Source organism: Meles meles, chromosome 3, assembly GCF_922984935.1.
Source record: "Meles meles chromosome 3, mMelMel3.1 paternal haplotype, whole genome shotgun sequence".
In the NCBI taxonomy this organism is placed as follows: Eukaryota; Metazoa; Chordata; class Mammalia; order Carnivora; family Mustelidae; genus Meles; species Meles meles.
In genome coordinates, this window is record NC_060068.1 from 57,416,940 (window position 1) to 57,438,028 (window position 21,089).

The 21,089-nt window shown below is 41.6% G+C and overlaps 1 protein-coding gene across 2 annotated transcripts; it reads right to left on the bottom strand.

The window, feature by feature from the left end:
• Positions 1-1,978: 1,978 nt before the first annotated feature.
• On the bottom strand, positions 1,979-20,867 carry MACIR (macrophage immunometabolism regulator). Of its 2 annotated transcripts, none has more exons than XM_046000898.1 (3): positions 20,689-20,867; positions 12,812-12,901; positions 1,979-4,737 (listed from the first exon to the last, which is right to left on the bottom strand). In XM_046000898.1, the coding sequence occupies exon 3, from the start codon at positions 4,712-4,714 to the stop codon at positions 4,091-4,093; it is 624 nt and encodes a 207-aa protein (XP_045856854.1). In that variant the 5' UTR covers positions 4,715-4,737; positions 12,812-12,901; positions 20,689-20,867; the 3' UTR covers positions 1,979-4,090. The 2 variants fall into 2 exon arrangements, with proteins under 2 accessions (XP_045856854.1, XP_045856855.1); XM_046000899.1 differs by lacking the exon at positions 20,689-20,867 and adding an exon at positions 19,519-19,645.
• Between the last annotated feature and the right edge of the window lie 222 nt (positions 20,868-21,089).

Here is a 21,089-nt window from a genome sequence, read left to right on the forward strand (position 1 = left end):
TGCCTCTGTTCCTTTCCTAACTGAAGTGTTAAGCCAGGGACAGTGAGGATTCAAAGTCTTCCAGATATATATTTCTATGTATCCTTTTATATAAAAAAGATTGGGTGAAGAATCAGACTTATAGGTCAATGTGATGGACCCAGCGTTCCCTCCTCTTGCCGCTAGCTTTTCCACAAAAGCAAAAGCATCAAAGCTCTTCATTCCAGAAACGACACCAGCCGGGATCACTTAAGGATCCCACAGACAGTGCAGCCACTGGCTTTCATTCTAGGAGATGCTGCATTCTTCTGTTTAAAGAGCTCTTTCCTCATCCGGTGCTCTCCCATAAATCTGGACATCAAAGACAACCCTGAGATCAGGGGTACAGCATCGGGAGATTTGGTTTCCAACTTCTCCTCTGAAATCATTTGATGAAACCTTGTTACAAAGTTGCTTCACAATGGTGAGAATACAAACTCAACAATCACCCCCAACAGGAGCCCAGAAATGTCCTAGGGGCTCAGCAAACTCAAAATAACAAATCAAACCCATTCTTCTTTTCATTTGTTCCTGATCATGTTCCCCTCAGCCAGAAAAATCCTTAGTTTTTTTTTTTTTGGAATATAAAAGAACAAAGAATCCATTTCATAATTCTTATCTAAAGAAGCATTATTAGTAAGCAAAGCACACGGAGCACAGGCAATCTCTACTTCTAGCTTTGTAATCGAATTTATTCTATTTCTAAGGGAATCTTCATCAATTTGCACTTCCCTAATCAAATTCTATTGTTTAAAAAGGCAATTTTGCTTAATGCTTGCTGTTTCCTCTGCATTACGGCAACGTACATCCTTGCCCTCTCTGCCCCAACCCTTCCAAAGCATTTACGCCACTTATCAGCTAGTAGACAGCCTCTCCTCCCCCTTTCTCTGAGAACAAACCACTTGGGCCAAGGTCATTTAAAAGTTCCTTTAAAATGTTTTCAACAGTTATAATGAAATAAAAAGCCTTTCCAAAAAAAAAAAAAAAAAAAGTATGTTATAGAGTAAGAAAATAAGTAAAAATAGGTTGCTTTTCTCAAGAATTCAATAAAGATTCTTTTTTAGTGAAAGGCCAGTTTGCCTTTGTAAGTTAACTTACAATCTTATAAAAGCTTCCCAAATCCCAAATACTGAAATCATTTAAATTACTTATCTCAGGGAAGGAAAAGGCACACACACATGGGCATCACATGACGTAAGGCAACAGCCTACAACAGGAGCCTCGCTGAGCCAGAGTCTGGAAGGCCTGGGGGTTCCGTACCAGTTTACATTTCAACCCATCCCCCACTGTTTTTTCCTCCCTGACTACTGACTCCAGGAGCCCTGCGACCAGAGGAGCAAACACAGCCAACGGGAAGTCAGACACGCAAACACAGCTCACCTCAGATTGGCAGGAGAGGGAAATCCTATTGCCACTTAAAACATCAACAGAGCCTCAAAAACATGGTATTTTTGCAAAAAAAGAAAATATATATATATGAAGTGTGGTGGTGCTGCCATTTATTGAAAGTCAGGCACTGTAGGATAGATAGCATCAAGTGTCTTCTGGGCAAGTGTGCCCTGTTTAGTCGAAATATTAAATTGAATAAAAATGGTGGGGGGGGGGAGAGTTCAAAAGTATAAACCATGTCAAAAGCCTGAAAAGGGGGATTTCTTTTTGCTCCAGCGAAAAGAGATCCAGGCCAACCTTTTTTTTTTTTCCATGGGCTACTTAATATAGGAGCACAACAAGATCACAAAGTGCGGAGAAAGAAAGCAAGGTTGAAAGAAGGAGCTCTCCAAACGCACTTTGTAAACTACAGACCCAGAGTTTCAGAACTTACTTTCTAGGAAACCAAACTCAAAATTATTTCTCTTTACCAACCAGAGAGATCATTGCTCACATGACATATCTCAAACTTCCAACCCCTTCATTTTCCCCACTGAGGTCCACTTGTCTTTAAGTAAAAACAAAACAAAACAAAAGAGCTACACATTTTTATTTAGCTCAACAAAGTACTTAGGTGCATGGGCAGGGGACAGATCTCAAAGGTACACAGCTGTGTTTCCTCATGGACTGAATACATACCATTGCCATGAATATATCCTTTATCCTAAAATGCAAATGAGCACCAAAAATAATTTTTTTTTTTTTTACAAAAATGGGGCCTAAAAATAAGTCCTTAGGCGCAATTCCTGAACAGTGACTAGCCTGTAGATGGTGGACCTTGTTTAAAGTACCACACAACAATGTGTGTTTACATCACCCTTTTATTTCATAGTTAGAAATAATACAGTTCCACAGGGTAAATCATCAATAAATAACGGTGTTTAATCATTAAACGTAAAAATCCCAACTCTTTGGCATCTGACAGGATTCTATTTCTTGTCAAACTAATGACTGTATAGATAGTTAATCTTAGTGATCATTCGTCAATACAATTATGTTACAAAGGTGCAATTTACTTTAAAATATACAACAGCTGAAAATTTCCAGCCCACCAAGAAATCTGATCAATTAAGTAAGATAGGGGTCAACCCCCCCAAGGCGCTTTCACACGGTTTGCCTTAGTGAAAGTCTAATAAATGTTGATTAAGAGTTCCTAGGGTTTTCTAATACTTATTCTGCTCTAAAGAGAGTTTGCCATTCATTCTGGTTAAAGGAAAGTCATATCTGCGCCAAGAATGACCCACTCATTAATAAAAGGTGTTCTTATTTTATAAGCAAGACTGCTAACACCTAAGAAACTCACAGCCCCCAAACTAAAATTTAAAATAAGCAGTTCTATGCTGCCAGAAATGCCAATTTGTTAATAAATTGCACCTTCAAGAGTCAAAAAAGAAAAAAAAGAAATAGAAACTTTTACAAAAGGTTAAGTTACATACATTTTTCTCAAAATATATTCAAGAATAGTTGAGCTGTATTTGTTACTAAAGCCAGGGCGTTATTCCTTTAGCAACAAATTAAACCAGTGCAATTGACACAAATTGTTAAGTAATCCAGGATTAACCCATTAAAACTGCAGAAGCACTTTAGGCTCCCACACTAATCCTAGAAACTGGAATTTCAACGAGCGCTTGAGCTGCACAGAACTAAAACTAGAATGACCCGGATGCCATGCTGAATGGTATCACTCCATACTTAGTTTAAGCATTCGATAGTAGAAATCATGAGTCCTTCTACTAAAAGTTTCATTCACTTACAGAACATTCAGATGCAAACAGTATTATGCCTATCATCCGCAGTTAAAAGAATCCTCTCTATTTTAAAGTTCCAGATGAATTTTTAACTTAGAAAGTAAGCACTAAGGAAACTTTTTTTTAACTTATGAAAACCTCATATTGGAAACTTTCTGGAAAAGCTTCCCCCCACCCATTGTAAAATAAATACTTTGTATCCCAAATTTAATTGTATTAAGACACACTTTAATAATGCTATAAAGAAATATTTTACAGCCATAGAGATCCATAACTTTCCATGCGGAAATAAAAAAATCCACTGCTCAACAGTATTACTGAGGCAAGTGAAGAAAGATTATTCTCTTGTCAATCTGAAATGTTAAATTTTTCAGTGCAAAACCAGTTATAAAATATTTAAACTCAATATTTAAAAATAAAAAGTGGTCCAATTCAGCAATGTTCAAGTTCTAAATTTCATAAAACAAATCATTACATACATCGTATAGTAAAATACAGAGATTAAAGAAGTACTTGAGTACTTAAGGATATAAATTTCTAATGAATCATACCAAGTCAGCAACAACCAAGCAGATAACATTCCCAATTTGAGTGTCAGAATCATAAAGATGGCATTACTGTACCACAGCCTTTTCTCCCCCTAGCTAAAAAGCTATACAAACTAATGGCCGACATTCTGTTTTCTTTGCAGTGGCGTGCTCTAGAATGATTTTCCCCCAAGTACCTGTGATTTCATTCCTGTATTCAAATTTTGATCCAGACAATTGTTAGGTTCCAGGAACACTGAGCTGATATAACCATCTATAATGTGAAGGAGTCCTGTACAGAGAACGACAGTGGGTTTTCCCAGCCAAGCGGAAGCTGACCTACACGGGTCGGTACTCTCTGCCCCCGGCTCATGTGTTATTCCTGGCAAACACACGGTCCCCTCGGAGGGTGAGGTGCTGGAGCTGGTACTGAAGCACTTCTGTGTCCGCTGGCTCCTTGATGCTCATTTTATCTAGATTGAGGTAGTCCAGAGATTTGGAGTGAGCCCTCTTACCTTTAAGAAGACAAAGAGGCAGAGGCCCGTGGAGGGCCTTGTAAGGTTCGTAAGGTAAAGATTTAGTGCACTTGTCTCCTGAGCTGGGCATCCGCCTTCGCCTCCTGCCGTTCACCGCCGGGATCTCGTAGGGCTGGTAGTACCGACTTCTGGTTTTGTACAAACGGGAGGAACGCGCGAGTCCTGCGTCCAGCTGCTTGGAGCGCAAGGAAGGCACAGCTTCTCCCTTACCCTCTTCACCTCCCGTGCACTTCTGGGCTAACTTCAGGAGTTCCTCGCCAGTGGTGAAGCCAACCAAGTAGTTGGAGTCCATGTGCAGAATCTGGTAGCCCGACACAGTCCGGCGCATGGGCGAGCACGGCGTGCTGGAGCAGCGGGGCTTCTCCGCTTCCGCCTTGCCGGGGGAGCTCGCCTCGGCCACCGGCAGGGGCAGCGTGGCCAGGGTGCTTCTGGACTCTCCGTTGACATCGACTTCCATGGTCGGCACCAGGCGGCACACTCCTGAAAGCAAACAGACTCAGATCGTAACGACTTCGTGCACAGACCCTCCGGCCAAGCTGGAGCGGTTTAGACGGCTCGGGGAGCATGAAATAACACCGGCCTGAAAGTCGGCCACTGTCCAGCTGCCAGACGTTTATCTGTGTCTGTAATGCACTCCAGAGCAGGCATTAAAATGACTATGACTTCTGGGCGCCTGGGTGGCTCAGTGGGTTAAGCCCTTTGCCTTCGGCTCAGGTCATGATCTCAGGGTCCTGGGATCGAGCCCCGCATCGGGCTCTCTGCTCCGCAGGGAACCTGCTTCCCCCTCTCTCTCTGCCTGCCTCTCTGCCTACTTGTGATCTCTCTCTCTGTGTCAAATAAATAAATAAATACATAAATAAATATCTTTTTAAAAAAATTACTATGACTTCTCTACCTTCACGAACGTGGAGGCAGCTTAAAGTCTGGAGGATGACTAAAAGGTACAGATGGAGAAGAAAACAGAAAACAGTCCTTCCCTACAGGAGGCACTCCATTCAATCATGCAAGCTTTATTCCTTGATGTGGTAGTAAGCAAATCAAATACGGATCTCAACGTGAGGCAAATAAAAATATCCTACACAGCACCACAAGAATCCACCAAAGACTCCCAACTTGAAAATTGGCATCTTTACATTTTCCATCATTTAATTTAAAATAAGTGCTGAGCTCTTCACACCTACGCATTTTTTTTTCCAAATGTGTTTAAGGGGCGTATAATGAAAGATGAAAACGGATCGATTTCTGCAAAGGTTCCAATACAGGCCTAAAAAAATGTTTTTAAGGTATGGAGGTGTCAGTCTCAAGTTCCCCAAATGTTGCAAATGTTCTTCCTCCCATGTCCCCAGTGAATTATTTACAGCAAACCATTTCCTAGTTTAAAAAGAAACCCTAAATCCAATAAATCAGGTCACTTTTAATATTGAGCATATATAAAATATCAGATGCATTTTGACTATTTGAGAAAATAGGCCAATGATTACTTTATTTTACAATATTACTTTATTTTACAATACCTAAGACCCTGCACTTTTGAATAGTTTAATAAATGGCAAAATAATTCTCAATGAATGCTGATATTATTCATCACGATGATGACATTATGTAGTTTGGAAAACCCCACTGACAAGAAGTACCATGAAAAACGGCCAGGTTTCTAGGAAGCAGCAGATAAGTCAAATTTTGGAAAATAAAAAAAGTACTAAAGGAAACTGAGTGTCACTGTCTTTTCAGAGAAACTTTATTTCTACTTGATCATCAGTATGGAGTAGAAAATACAATTTTTTAAGTATCTCAGGCTGCCAACCAAAATGATGTCAAATAGTAACTAATTTTAAGATGAAAAATTTATCGGAAGAGACTGTTCTAGTAAATGATTCTTGTAAATGCTTTTGTGAAACAAATGACCTTTTCCTGGTTGAAGCACTTCCCAAAGTTTGGATGTTCATTTGAAATCCAAGTAATTCTAAAGCTTTAAAATAAAACAAAAGAGTCTTATTCCCTCACTAGCATGCTATTCTTTCCTTTATGAAGAAATAAACCAAGACTATGAAGAAGTCCCCAGATAGCATCCTCTCCTCACTACATCTACATCTAGAACACAGCTGAAAACGGAGTCCTGAGATAGGGCAAATGCCAAAGGGATCCATCGAGCTTTTACTTACTTTTTGCTCTAAACCTTAGTCTATGTAGTTCCCAATTTAATCTAATCAAAATACTATAGCCCCCTCAATCCTTTCAGATTTAAAGTAATTGGCTTTATTGTATAATGTAAAAAGCAAACTTTCATTTGATTGTGTAATTTATTTCTCTGTTAGGAGGACTATCAGCTACTTTGATAAACATACAGAAACCTGAAGATTTCTTATCTGATACACTTGAGAGGGCCTGAGCTTTGTCAAACTTTATCCTGAATAAACAAATGTTTCCTCTAAGCCAAATGACATGCTAATCTAATACTTCCTTTCTCACTAATTCTAGATACCCAGAAGGAGCCCAGGAGGACAGATCCAAGGCCTCCAAGTCACCGAACCTGACAGGTGGCAAGTGTTATCTCTAATAGTCCATTCTGAAAGACAAGGAGAGGAGGGCCAGTGAGGCTCAAAGAACCAGGGCTGTGCAGGAAACGGAGCAAACACACAAATGGGTACCCCACGTCAGAATGACCCAGGTGATGACACTCAAGCAGTCAGTCCACATGAGGTGACACCCTGGTCTAGGTCCCTTCCACATCTGGGAATCCATGACAATCCACACACCACCACCAGTCACCTCCCTGTGTTCTCATTCGGTGCATTACAAACCTGCCCCAATCCAAACATGCACACTCCACCCATGAGGATTCGGGTAATAATTCAAACAGAGGCTGGGCTGAAAGTCATCTGTGCCTCTGAGGGAAAAAAATTGCTAAGCAAGGGAAGAGGAACAAACCTTTGTTAGGATGCAAAGGCTTGCGAGAAAAGGGCAGAAAGTATCTATTAGCTAGAAAATAAGCACCTAGAAAATGAGAAAACTGAAGACAGTGAGTGAAGCGATCTATAAAGGTGACGATTGGATGGGACGTGAAATAGCTACCAGGACAATACAAAGAGACGAGTAACCACCACGGCTTCAGTTTCCAGCAGCCATAACATCATAAAAACCAGCATGTGGGTTGACCAAAACTACCTAACAGGATCTTCAGGCGTATCATACCTGACAGACAGTGATTTCACCCTGATGGCCAAACAAAAGAAACCGATGTGATCTAAGAGCTCTGGAAATTCCAACCGAGCAGTCTGGTGTAAGAAACCTACCATTTTCACTGAGGTAAACAACACACCCCCTGTTAGAAGACACCACTTAAGCAGCAACTTAAAGACACGACCACTTCCAATACACTCTAACAGGTATGTGGCCTAGGAACTAAGGTCAACACTCTACGTCAGGTTTCTGAATTATAGTCTCACAGTCCTGGAACATAAGAACACTTGTGTTCAATGTTACACAGATCGCTGCAACCTACTGAACTTCTGATGAACAACTGTAAATTCTGGAAAAGTGCTCACATGTTTTAGCGACAAAAACATCAGTACTTCTGCTCCAAATGTAAGAGAGTCTCAAAACTAACAGCTCTATGAGGTGGTTTCATTGGTTTCTTCAGTGTATTGTTGAATGTATGAGAACCTCTTCAGATCTTGATATTCATGTAGGAACGTCCATGGTGCACAACGAGACTCTTGCAAACTGCTTAGATTTTTTAAAAAACTTTTTACTTACATATTGATTGCCCTTCTAAAGAATGCCTAGCATGCACCACTGAGAAAGCTAGGTGGCGGCCACGTTTCAGAAAAGAGAATGTGGACTGGCAAATATTTTGTTTTTAGCGAGGTGAAATGCTGACTAAGCAGTATGCCCTCCACTCTTCAATGTGACTCACTGAAAGCAAACTTCTTATGCTATTAAATTCCTGAGAATTTCCTGACTGGATTTAAAGACTGGACTAAGGCCCTGGGAGTAGTTACAGGATCAACTTCCCCAGGTGACCTCTTAAATGAGCAGAAGTAGTATAGGAACACATCTGAAAAAGAAGTCAAGCTACTTTCTAATTCTGTAATTCTACAAAAAAAAAAAAAAAAAAAAAAAGCAGTGATACTAAAGATGGAGATACTTTTTCACACAGTAAAATTTCTTACTAAAAGCACCAGATCAGGGATGCATGGGTGGCTCAGTCAGTTAAGCAACAAACTCTTGATTTTGGCTCAGGTCATGATCTCAGGGTCATGGGATCAAGCCCCAAGTAGGGCTCCATGCTGGGTGTGGTGTCTGCTTAAGACTCTCTCTCCACCTCTGCCCTCAACGTCCCCTCCACCCCGCTCACTTGCTCTCTCTGTAAAAAAATAAATAATGAGAAATTAATAAAAGCAGTGATCAGGAAACATGGCTACCGTGACTACTACTGGAGATGGCCTGTGATCAGAATATTCTTCGTATTTTATCATATAGATTTATTATTCCTTAACAAACCATTCGTGATGAAGCATTTTATTTCCTATCCTAAAATAAACTGTGCCTCATAAATGCCTACTGCCAAGATAAAAGATTACAAAGAACTCTTACAAATACTGCAGGTATGTGCAACAGGCAGCCACTCCCACTGCACCAGTAAGAATAAACACGAACCGGGAAACTAGGCACCGGGCTAACTTCTGCGCTGCTGAGCACTAGAAATCTCAGAGCAATGGCAACCGTATTGATCCCATTAATGCTTTTCATATGCAGTTTAAAGCAAAAATAAAAACCGGGAACAGAAAGCCGAAAAGTGTTATTATTGTAATAACAGAAGCAGCAAAATTTCTGTTGGTAGAAGAGTCTACAACAAAAAATACAACAGAGAATAGGAAACTCAACTTGTAGTTGACGAATACTTTCAAAACTGAGCCTCCTAAACAAGGCCCAGGAACATATATGATTTTTTCAACTGTCACCTAAGGGTCTTCAGGATCAAATTCTTTCACAATCTAATCCGTAACAAAGGTACTGACATGGACTTACAAAACATGAGAGACCTGACTGTGTTCATAGGGGCCACTGTGTTTCTCTGAAATGTGGGAGGATTCAAAACTCAACCAGGCTAGACAAGGTAGCACCTCAGTATCTGCTAGAAAAATGTACACAGCACATTATTTTAAAAACATGGGTATGCCATTATGAATTCTGTCTGCAACCAATGCCAACAGGTCCAACGTAAAACAAATGTGTAGGGGACACTGGTACACCGAGATGAGCGCACTCAAAAGACCATCATCGGTGTAAAATCTGCTCAGTTCTGAACACTCCCCAAGAGGTCCAACTTCCCAAGCATTTGGCACAAGGAGCCTTTAAAAAATATAACCGAGGTGCCTCAGCTCCTCAGACCAGCTCTGAAAATAGCTGAGAAGTTTCACAATTGCCTTACAAAGAATTCTTTTTGTACTGCATTCTGGGAATATATATTTTTTTAAATCAGGCTTATCAAAAAAAAAAAAGTCACCATCAGTAATCAAAAAAATGATCCCATATGCTTGAACTGTTTTTAGTAACACACAGCAATTCCATTTAAGAGAAAACATATATAACCGTCTAAATATACAGAACAAAAATGTCACCATGCGAACAAAATCCTTTTCAAGAAATGATCCATTTGGAATAGAGCCAGCTCTTGGCAAATGGAGCCTCCCAAGCATGACTACTGTCAGTCTAGCAATATCTAGAACCACTTAGTTTTGGTGCCAGCATCACCTTGGATTTCACCTATGCAGAGCTTCTGATCATGAGGAAGAGGACACTGAAGCCATGAAGGCAGGGGCTTGCCCAGGGTGGGACAGGCAGTCCCGGTTTCCTGACACTGGCAACTTCATCATGCTATGTGTGGGGGACATGGCTCCTCAACTTGTACACATGCAAACAGCATCCAAGGAGCTTCAAAAACTACGATGCCTGTCCTCTGCCTCAGGTCTGTGTTTGAAGTCCTATGGGGCACAGCCTAGGCTCTGAACTTTTCAAAAAGATCTGCAGGACATTCTACTCTGAAGACGTGTTTGGGAACTTGTCAAACAGAACTTACCAGATAGTAGAATTTCACTCCTCTAAGTCCCTGCCTGTTTTGTTTTGTTTTGTTTTGTTTTAGATCAGTCATTACCGTCCTACTAGTGGATACATTTTCTGCTGCTTGAAATTGTAACAACCTATCCCTAATGTCTTCTAGCTTACTGGGTCTAATCCACTGTGGGCTTAAAAAGCATGTGCTGATCAAACGTGTTGAAACTGGATATAAAATAAAAATAAATCTGTGCTGAATGAGAATTGGGCCCCTTGGTGTGCACACACTTTGCTACAGCTACTTCAGCCTCTTAGAAGCCTGTGTCAGATACAGCCCTTTGGAAAACAGTTTGGCAGTTTCTGACACAGTTAAATAAATGTTTTTAAACAACCCACCTACACTACTATAGGTATTTACCGAAGGAAAATGAAAATGTATATTCACATAAAGACCTGAACATGAATACTTTTTTTTTTTTTTTAAGATTTTATTTATTTATTTGACAGGCAGAGATCACAAGTAGGCAGAGAAAGAGGAGGAAGCAGGCTCCCTGCGGAGCAGAGAGCCCGATGCGGGGCTCGATCCCAGGACCCTGAGATCATGACCTGAGCCGAAGGCAGCGGCTCAATCCACTGAGCCACCCAGGCGCCCCTGAACATGAATACTTTTAACAATTCTATTCATAATCACCAAAAACTAGAACAATCCAAACGTCCATCAACAGGGAAATGGAAAAAGAAACAGTGACCCATCCATACTATGGAATACATTTCAGTAACAAAAGGAGCAAACTAAGATTACAAGAGTGAAAGCAGCAGATAGAAAATGCTACATATGTGTGATTCTACTTATATGACATTGTGGAAAACTAAAGGGACAGTAATCAATCAACAACTGCAAAAGGTCAGGGTTGAGAGGTGGGGATAAAACTACAAAGGGTCACAGGGAATCTTGGGGAGGAGTGATTAGAATAGTCTATATATAGACTGTAATGGGCATTCCACAGCTGGATACATTTATCACAACTCATCAAACTATACAAAAGGGTGATTTTTACTATATACAAATTATACTTCAATTTGAAGTCTGACTTCAAAAAATAAAAAAAAAATATTAAATTAAAATAAAAGAAGCCTGTCACACACTTCCAAGTTTTTGAACATCCTCCTAATTTTAAAATTCTTCAAATTATCGGATCTCAGAATCAGAAGGCATCTTAATGGTTGTTCAGTCTATGTTTGAACATCTCCAGTGACAGGTAACTCATTACCTCTTGAGTTGGTTCATTTCACCTTTGTAGCTATGCTATACTGTCCTTGTATTTAATATATAACTATATCCATAATTATGTATACATACCTACAATGTGCCTCTGAAGAGAAAAATATACACAGACCCACACACACATTCCTGTAACTTCCACTCACTACTCCTAGTTTTGTGTTTTATTTAAATTAGATGAGTTAAGTCAGCCACATTATTTCTTACTCAATATCTTCTAAAGGTATTTTAGACTTTGAGTTTTCAAACATCTTGCTTTTTTCCTCAAAACTTAAAATTTAGTAATGATTCCATTTTCCCAATGTTTTAAAATGCATTGTCATAAATCTGGTACACTGTATCTAACTAATGAAATGAAAGTGTCTGGTTTTCCCATCATTCTTTTGAATCATTCTGCTGCTGATGGTTAATTTGGAGATCACTTATTATGAAACCAGAAGTTTTTCCAGAATTTTTTTTCCCTGAGTATTTCCCCCCCAAGGATTCCGAGCACTCGAATTCAAAGCAAGGACCTATAAAGATCTTGCCCAAGTATAATGAGATATCAAAGCACCAATTAACTCACATTAGTATACTTTTTAAAATTCTAAAAAGCTACAAAGATAATTATTAAATTATTTTCACCTTCCAACACATGGAGTCACATGGATAACTGCATTGGCATAGATACAAAGACGACGCACTGAAAAAAGACAACGAAAAGAAAACAGCACTGCCTGAATTTTAGCAAGTTTAAATTGATGGTGTAATAAAAGGAAAGTCACACTTGCAGTGAACTTCTATATGACCAAGTGAAACATACGCCTTTCAGTCACCTGTATGCCTTTCTTTAATAATATATGACCATATACAACAAGAACTTTTTGCAAATTATTTTGCCCATCTCTAGGGATTAATGTTTTACGAAAATTTCCCTGAAAGCAGAGCAATTACCTCTTAACTACTCTATTCTGAAGTATTATTCCAAAAATCTCCTTTATCTCCCAGGAATAAGGAAAAAAATCCCAATCAATAAGGCAAACACTTCAAGATAATAAAGTTAGCAATCTGCAACAATAATTTCAGTTCCCATCATTAAAAATTTTATTACTGTAATATATATACTTGTAATCATAGCTCAACATTTCATATTCATCTATTTATGTAGTCCTTCAAATACATGATGATATATTCATACGATGGGTTAACAAAAAGAAAAAGCAAAATATAACTCACCAGACTAAATCCCAGAAGATGTCACTGTAGAATATCCAATGAGTCCCAAGGGAACACAGGCATAATATTTCTTCTGCTCTACTCCAGATACTAAACATGGAATATAAAAATAAACCTTTAATTTAACAAGTAACACAACTTACAAAGCAATTAGAACAATTCTAACTGCAACACAGGAAGAAACTAGCAGGAGGTACTAACACCAGGTACAGGTTAGAGGATGCAATATTAATTCCTTTTATTAATTCCTTTTATTAATTCCTTTTATTAATTCCTAATTGCTTAATAAAGCAAACTGACTTTGCTTAGCTAAACTGAAGTTCAACCATTTTGTCATGTTTATTCCTCTGTATTCTGCTGCTGAAATTCTACCTCGAGACTAAGGGCAGCTAACTGGACTAAATACAGACACACAAATTTCATAGAGCTGCTATGTGGATCAAAGGAGAGGAGTCAAGGGAATGTGTTCTGCACGTTGTAAAGCCCTTTAGAGATGTGTGATGTTATTATTATGCAATTAATTTTTGCTGTCTACTCATCATAGCCGTAAAATAGCAACAATAAAAATCCTTCATAAGACCGCTCTGAGGCAAATGGTTGGAAAGGCCTTGGAAAACACTTTTTCTTTCTTTCTTTCTTTTTTAAAGAGAACACCACTTCTTTAGAGTTTCCACATTGCTTAAGATTTCGAGCATCTCCTCTAGGCCTCTCCCTTTCCTGGGGAGGTAATGTATAAGAGAATCTGTCTTTATCTCCTACCTTGCTTGTTAATTGGATGAATTTCTTGAGGTCAAGAAAACTCCCCGAAGTCCCATACACCTGTGAAGATTTCTTTGGTGGTTGAGTTTCTGTTGCTGCATCTAACCTGGGACCAGGGAGCCTCCAGTGGGCTCAGTGGATTCATTTCACCAGCACAGGTGCACAGGGCCTCCAAGAGTGGCTGCAGTGAAAACAAACCCTCACAGCCAAAGCAAACAGCAAGGGACAAGGCAAGGACTTGTCACCTTATTACTTTCCTTACCACTACTGAAGAGTTTCATCCCAAGGAAATGCATCATTTACTGAGTTAAAGGGATCTGCCTCTGAACTGTGCGAACTGGAAGGAGTGAATGCACCAAGACCTAGCAGTCATTCTGAGAAGCTCCCATGGGTATCAGCCTTTGCAACTTCCCTAGATTTAGGAAACAGCTTTACGATGCTCCCTTTCTCGCTGCTTCTGCCACAGACTGGGTCCAGACTGGGGAACCAAGGCACCTGCTGGAGGAAGACTTGCTTCTCGCCCACCAGGGAGCCTCTGGTTTTTACATAAAGTGAACTGTAAGGCTGCAAAAAACTGTTGCCTGATAATACGTTTTTTACCTAATGTACCCACTCTTGGAGATGTCCCCAATACTACTGTTGCAAAGTTCAAGTTGACTTCTTATTTGAGTAAATGGATTTTAGTGGGGGTGGAAATTTAAAAAGAAACTCCTATTTCTTGAGCCCCTCCTGCATGCCAAAGCTAGGGGCTAATTCTGTGGCTTCATCTTAACCCCCACTCCTGGGGCGGGGCGTGGGGGGGGCGCTACCATCCCCCTTGCAAAGAGTTCCATCAAGCAATGCTCTCTGAGAGTCAGGCAGGAACTGAACCCCAGTTTGCCTGACTCCGAGGCCCACCGACCTTGCTTTCTATACATGTGGCCTCTGCTCAGTGGTAAGCCCGGATGGACAGCTTTCTACACAACAACCATGTTCCTGAAAAATGTAAATTAATTTCTGTAAATGGAAATCTATTTCGAATGTGTGGAGAGGCGCTTTATTTTAAAGCTTTATTGCCTCACTTGTGAAGTGATTAGAAGGAGGTGCTTTTAGCTACTAGTTCTCGTGTTATTTCCAACTTGAAAATGTGAGGATGGAGAGGCACATACCAGAGTCCTCTACAAAGTCCATCTAAATCCTGGACCCTTTCTCCAAGAGCAGCGCACAAGATATTTCACAAGCATAAATCGTAAGGGAGGACAAGACCGTTATCAAGCAATCCTGGCTGGTTATGTGGTTGGATGTCAAATAGAGAGATGTTTCCACTTCATTTTTCAGGGCTACCTCTCTCACAGAGTGAGATCCATTTCATTTAGACTTTTGGAAATTTAGATAGAAAACCCAGGAGCAGGAACATTAGAAAAATCTGGATGTGTTTTAATTCTGAAGAAAAACTAGTTTGAGGGGCATCTGGGTGGCTCAGTGGCTTAAGCCTCGGCCTTCGGCTCCAGGTCATGGTCTCAGGCTCCTGGGATCAAGCCCCACATTGGGCTCTCTGCTCAGCGGGAAGCCTGCTTCCCCCCCCCCCCCGCCCCAAATAAATAAAATCTTTAAGAAAAGAAATCAAACAAACTAGTTTTAGAAAACACTATAAAATCTCATTCAAGCTATCATGTAATTTGTATCACGTATTGGTGATATGTGCTTCTTTTCAAGTTTTTCAATGCATGAAAAAATATATTTTCCAACAGTTTTTTTCAAGAGCAAAAGAAAAATCAACCTAAAACTTCATTCTGGATTTGAAAACAGAGAGCCTTAAAGTAATTATCCAAGTCTTGCCAGGGAGCTGATGTGGAAGTCTAGGAAATGGTCGGTGATTTCATAGTAAACCAAGTGTAGTAACTGATTATCCCTATTAGGGCAGTGCCAAGCCAAAAATAGAATACAAACACGGAGTCCAAGGGAGCCACCCAGGCGAAACTAAGGTGAAGGAGCTCCATTCCCTGTCTCATGTTTCCCTCATTTCTGACTCTGCTTATTTCTGGGTGTATAACCACCTGCTATCTGTGCACAGGGACTAAGAGGAAGAGAATAAAGATGATGAAGAAGAGAAGAATGAAAAGACGAGACCAGACACTAGTATAAGAATGTGTCTTCTTGAAGAGATTGCCTATAAAGTAATCTAGTTAAAAAAAAGAAGAAGAAGGAGAAAAACTAAAGAAAGGGCTTTACCCCATGTCCTGTAGAAACAATTAAGATTTTATGTAATGTAATATAAAAGTTCCCAAAGAACTCGATTTTTAATAAAAAGAAACCAATATTTTTGAACACCTTCTCTATGCCAAAAGCTATAAGCAATTTATAGCTACTTCAAGGAGAAAATACCACCCCCACTTTAAAGTATTTGACCAAGTAATACACTATTTGAGAGTCAGAACAAGAATCTGAACGCCTACCAGTCTGACTCCAAAGCCCACGGACACTGGCAGAATAGGGATGATGAATTAATATACTTTGTTTACTATGAAAGTACCAACCATTTCCTAAATTTCCACTTTAGCTCCAGGGCAAGAGTAGACAATCACTTTAAGGTTCCCTTGCTTTTAAATCTAGAATAAAGTTTTAGACTGAATAACATTTTTAGAATACTTTAAAAATCTATAAATCCCTAACACTTGCAACTGATTCTGGCCAATGCTTTGACCATGAAGCCTTGGCAAGATATCAACGGATCTCCTCTCCAAGACAGTCAGCAAGAAGGAAAAGAACTCATGTGAAAGGCTTACAAGATATACTAAACGCTGTGCAGAAAAACAGACAGAAGTAAACAGAACAGAGGCTAGAATATATAATGCTTCCAGCTACAAAGAGCTGAAATGAGCAGAAAACCCCGTGACATTATCCTGGAAGCAATGAAAATAGGAAAAAGTCAGCATGGCCAAGGTCTTCCCGCAGGCCTCTGGATAGGGAAGCCGTGAGTGACTAAGCAAAAGACACCCAACATATGATTGCAAATGAAGCTTCTGCAAATAGGAAAGTTTGCAAACATTAACTAGGAAGTGTGTCAAATTTCTCAGGCAGGGTGACAGATATCAAAGCAGGTAAATAAAGAAGAATGTCCTTCAAAAGTAGGGAGGCCATATGTCTCAGTTCACAGCCAGTAATGCGGCATAATTATTTATAGCACCCCTTTATCTCTCCAAAGTGTCCCTGTTGGGCAATTACACTGTTATCCTACTCAAAAATAATATTTAACAATGAAAAGGTAATGAATTAAAAGACTGGGGAGGGGGTAGTAAGGAAAAAGACCCTTCTGCTTGCACAGTGGCTTCCCACACAGATCTGAGGAGTATTTATTTGGGTGTATCCACTCAGCTGCTCAATTATTCATTCACTCATTCTGTCATGCAACAATATTTCTTGAGTCTTATTATATCCCAGCATTGTACAGGCACTGGGGCAAATACAAAAAGTGAAGCTGGAGACAAGGCAAGAAGGAAAGACAGACAGACATGGAAACACAAGGAAATCTAAAACATAGAATAGTAAACTTAAATGGTACTGGGAACCCAGAGAAGGTAGTGTTTTTCCCCTAAATACAGAAAGCGCTACAGGGAAATGTTCAAGCCCACACAAAATCCCTATGTACAAAAAAGCCATAAGTATCAGACTTCAGCACAGATCCACTAATAAAATAGCAGTAAGAAAAAAAAAAATAACGGAAAACAAACAGGGTTGACAGAGGGAGGTGGTGGGGGATGGGCTAGATGGATGATGGGTAGTGAGGAAGACACCAGTTATGTTGAGCACTGGGTGTTATATGTAAGTGATGAATTACTAAATTCTATTCCTGAAACCAATACTACACTATATTAACTAATATAATATAAATTAATAGAATTTTATTATTATGAATATAATATAATATAATATAAATATAATATAAATAAATAGAATTTAAATAAAAATTTGGAAGAAAAAATAAATAAATAAAAATTAAGGGCACCAGGATGGCTCAGTCAGTCAAGGGTCTGTCTCTTAATTTCAGATCAGGTATTGATCTCAGGGTTGTGGGTTCAAGCCCTATGTTGGGCTCCACCATGGAGCTTACTTTTATAAAGAGGTTTTTTTTTTTTAGAAAAAAAAATTAAAATCTATCACTTCCAAATCATATGGTTATAAGTACAAAGGCCAGCAAATAGCCCTTGTGAATTTTGATAAATAAATCCCACTAATCATTAAAGAATTTACTATAGAAAACAAGATAAATTTTAGGCAAAGAAAAATGATAGAGTAGAAGTTATGGGTTCTAATTCTAGATCCAACACACAAAGAAAAAAATGAAAACAGGCAATATTTCTCAGAGTAGTTATTCAAGGAGACATCAGTAACAAAAAAGCAAGTGAAAAAAATAGGTAAACGTTGCATTCAGACTAAGGAAATATTTTGCAACCACTAGTCTCAAAGACTACTCTAAAAAAAAAAAAGACAAGGACCAAAACACCTCTCAAGTAACAAACACTGAGCAGAAATAAAATGGTTTACCTGCTAAAGTTACAACACACACAATAAGAACAAAATGCTTAGCTGTACCTACCCTACTCTGCAAGTTCCTCATAGAGATTACTTCAATCTCACTTTTCCATTTGAAACTCATAAAAACTAAATCATCAGCAATTTTAAGAAGAGTTATTGAGTAGGGTGTGACATTTCTGAAACCATCCACCATCCCTGACCTTACAAACAAATCATTAACCTCACCAAGGGGGTAAGACAACCCATAATCAGTTCAGTAAGACCAAAAAAAAAAAAAAAAAAAAAAAGTGTTTCTCTTCCTACTATCAGTTCTTTTAATAGCAACCCCCTGAAAGTGCAGCATCCATTTTCCCTCTATTTCTACTAGTAGTCATTAAAGCTAGATTACCAATGTTGTCTATTATGTAAAGTCACCCTTCTACTTTTAGGGAAAAAAAAAAAACTGGTTTCACTACAAATATGACTGGCAGTAACTGGAACTGCAGATCTACATGCAGTCTTTACAAGAAATCTGCCTCTGAGGAAAGCATAACCGAAATGGGACAGGTGCACACGGTGGAATTGGCTAACCTTCCACATGAAAGCTTAAACCCAGGAACTTACTCTGATAGGCTGGTGACGGAATCAAGAGTTCTCTCTGGAGGAAAAGACCTAATTTTTTTCTCCCAAAGGATATAAATCAGCAACAGCAAAGCAAATTTCAACCCTGTATATAAAGTTTTATTTCTCCCACCACACTAAATACTTCACAAAGGGTGTAGGAGAGTTCTCCAAAGGATACAAAATTATACAAAAGAAGCAAATTCGCTGACCATGATGCAAGGTCATTAAACACAGTGTATCTTTTGTCCTGGTGTTGTCACTATTAAACAGTCTCACCTGCAATTAATTAACTAGAATGTTGACAGAAGCATACTGTATACACCGCTCTTATCAAATCAAGAGCTCTACGGGTTCATTAATCCTAACATTTCATCCTCGTCATTTTATTAAGTTTATAATGCATACACCGCCACAAGACAGAAACACCAGAATCTATGCAAAATTCATTAAACATAATTGCGTAAGCATAAATCATGGTCTTGAATTAATAAAATACCCAAAACTTCTGCAATAATAACCAATACTGCATTTTGAAATCACTGAGAAGATAAACTTTGGGAAGAGATCATTTCTATCTTAGGGTGTAACTTCCTCTACAGGGTTAAAAAAATGCATAAAGCAACTAACAACTCTACATTGTAGGGTGGCTCATCTCAGAAAAACAATATAAAATAAAGAGTTCCAGTAACGTCAGAACTGTTGTGCAAGAATTGCTCTTTTCAGCTAGGAGTAGCGAGCATGCAATAAAACGCTACTGCCTCTATTCTTCCTCAAATGGTGAGAAAGTTCCCAGCCCCAGTTTTACCTGTGCACTACAATCATACACATACCCTCTCAGCATCTTGGCTGGACACAGATAACTAACCCATCCAGGTGCAAACTGCTGCGGGCGGAGAAGCAGGAAGATCCTAAGGATGTGGAACATTTGCAAGGGGAAAAGGACGGGGCCATCATTCCCTTCGTGTTCCCATCGCCTAGCTGGCAGATTTGCAGATTCCACCACTAGAGAGAGTTTGGCAGCTTCACAATGGGGCCGCCTGCTCAACGTGTGACTGCCGCCCGCCTGGAAACCCCTTTCCTCTGCTTACCACCCGCCCCAAAGTCCACCCGCGACAGGTGCGGAGGGGCGGAGATGCCCAGCGACAAATCTGCCGCTTTCGCTTCTGGCCAGCACTCGGCCCGAATCTACACGCGCGCCCCCGGGCACTGTCGGTCCGTCCGCCCCCGCCGCACCGGCAGAAGCGCAACGGGCGCGGGCTGCGGGCTAGAGAGCGGCCTCACCCCCCGGATTGCAGCTCGAGAGAAGAGGGCCGACCAGATAAGCCCGTTAGGGCTCGCCCCCAGGCGCTATCTGACCGGGGCAGTCGCACCCAGCGCGCGGCCGGGGCGTGCGGCCAGAGGCGCAGCAGGCCTGGGAAAGAGCTACTTCTCAATGGGGCCCCGAGGCCAGCTGCCCCGCGGTGCGGGCACGCGGGCGGAGGAACTAGCGTCCGCGCCAGCGCGCCCCGACTTCCGCACCGCCGCACCGCGCGAGAGGCGCTCCGGATCGCCGAGTCCCCGCACCTCCCCGGCGAGCGCACGCCGCGCGCACACGGGGGCGCACGCCCCCGCACACTCACACGCGCTGCACACTCACGGCGTCTCCGGCCCCACCCCTGTGCCAAGCAGCCGCGGGCTCCCCGCACCCCGCAAGGGCCCCACCCAGTTCACCAGACCCCAGCCTCCTGCTCGGGCGCCCAAGGACCGGCCCGCCGAGGCCCGGGGCTCCTGGGGCCGACCCGCCGCCTATCCCGGAGGCCCGCCCGCCCGGGGTTCCCCAGCACCGCGCGGACACCGCGCGCCCGGCCCCAACACGAGGCAGGGAGGAAGGGGCGGTGCCGCGACTGGGGCTGGCACCGGGGCTCGGTGACTGGGGCACCCCCAACCCACCCACCCATCACCACCACCTTCTCTACAGCACAAAAGGTTGCAGGCGGAACCGCCGGCCCCGTGCAACCTACCGGTGGCCCACGGCGCCGCCACCTCCGCTGTGCCCGGGCCGCGGAGCCGGAGACAAGGGCGGGAGAGGCGCAGGGTTGCGGCGCCGAGATTCGGGCAGAGGCCGCCAGGCGAGCCAGCCGGGTACCCTCTCCTCTCCCACCGCGTTCGGCGCCAGCTACCGCCCGGCGTAGTCCCCGCCTCCTCCTCCTCCCCCGCCCGCCTTCCCGCCCTCCTCCCTCTGGCTGCGGAGGCGCAGCCCTTCAGCGCTGGGCCCGCCTCCTGCGCCCGCTCCGACACCCGAGGAAGGGCGGGCCGGAGAGAGAAAGGCGCTAAGAGGCCTGAAGTAGTTGGCGGGGGCGGGGGAGTTGCGGACTAGGGTGGAGAGGAGGAGTCCTAACACCTCCTCCCGGTCCCAACCCGC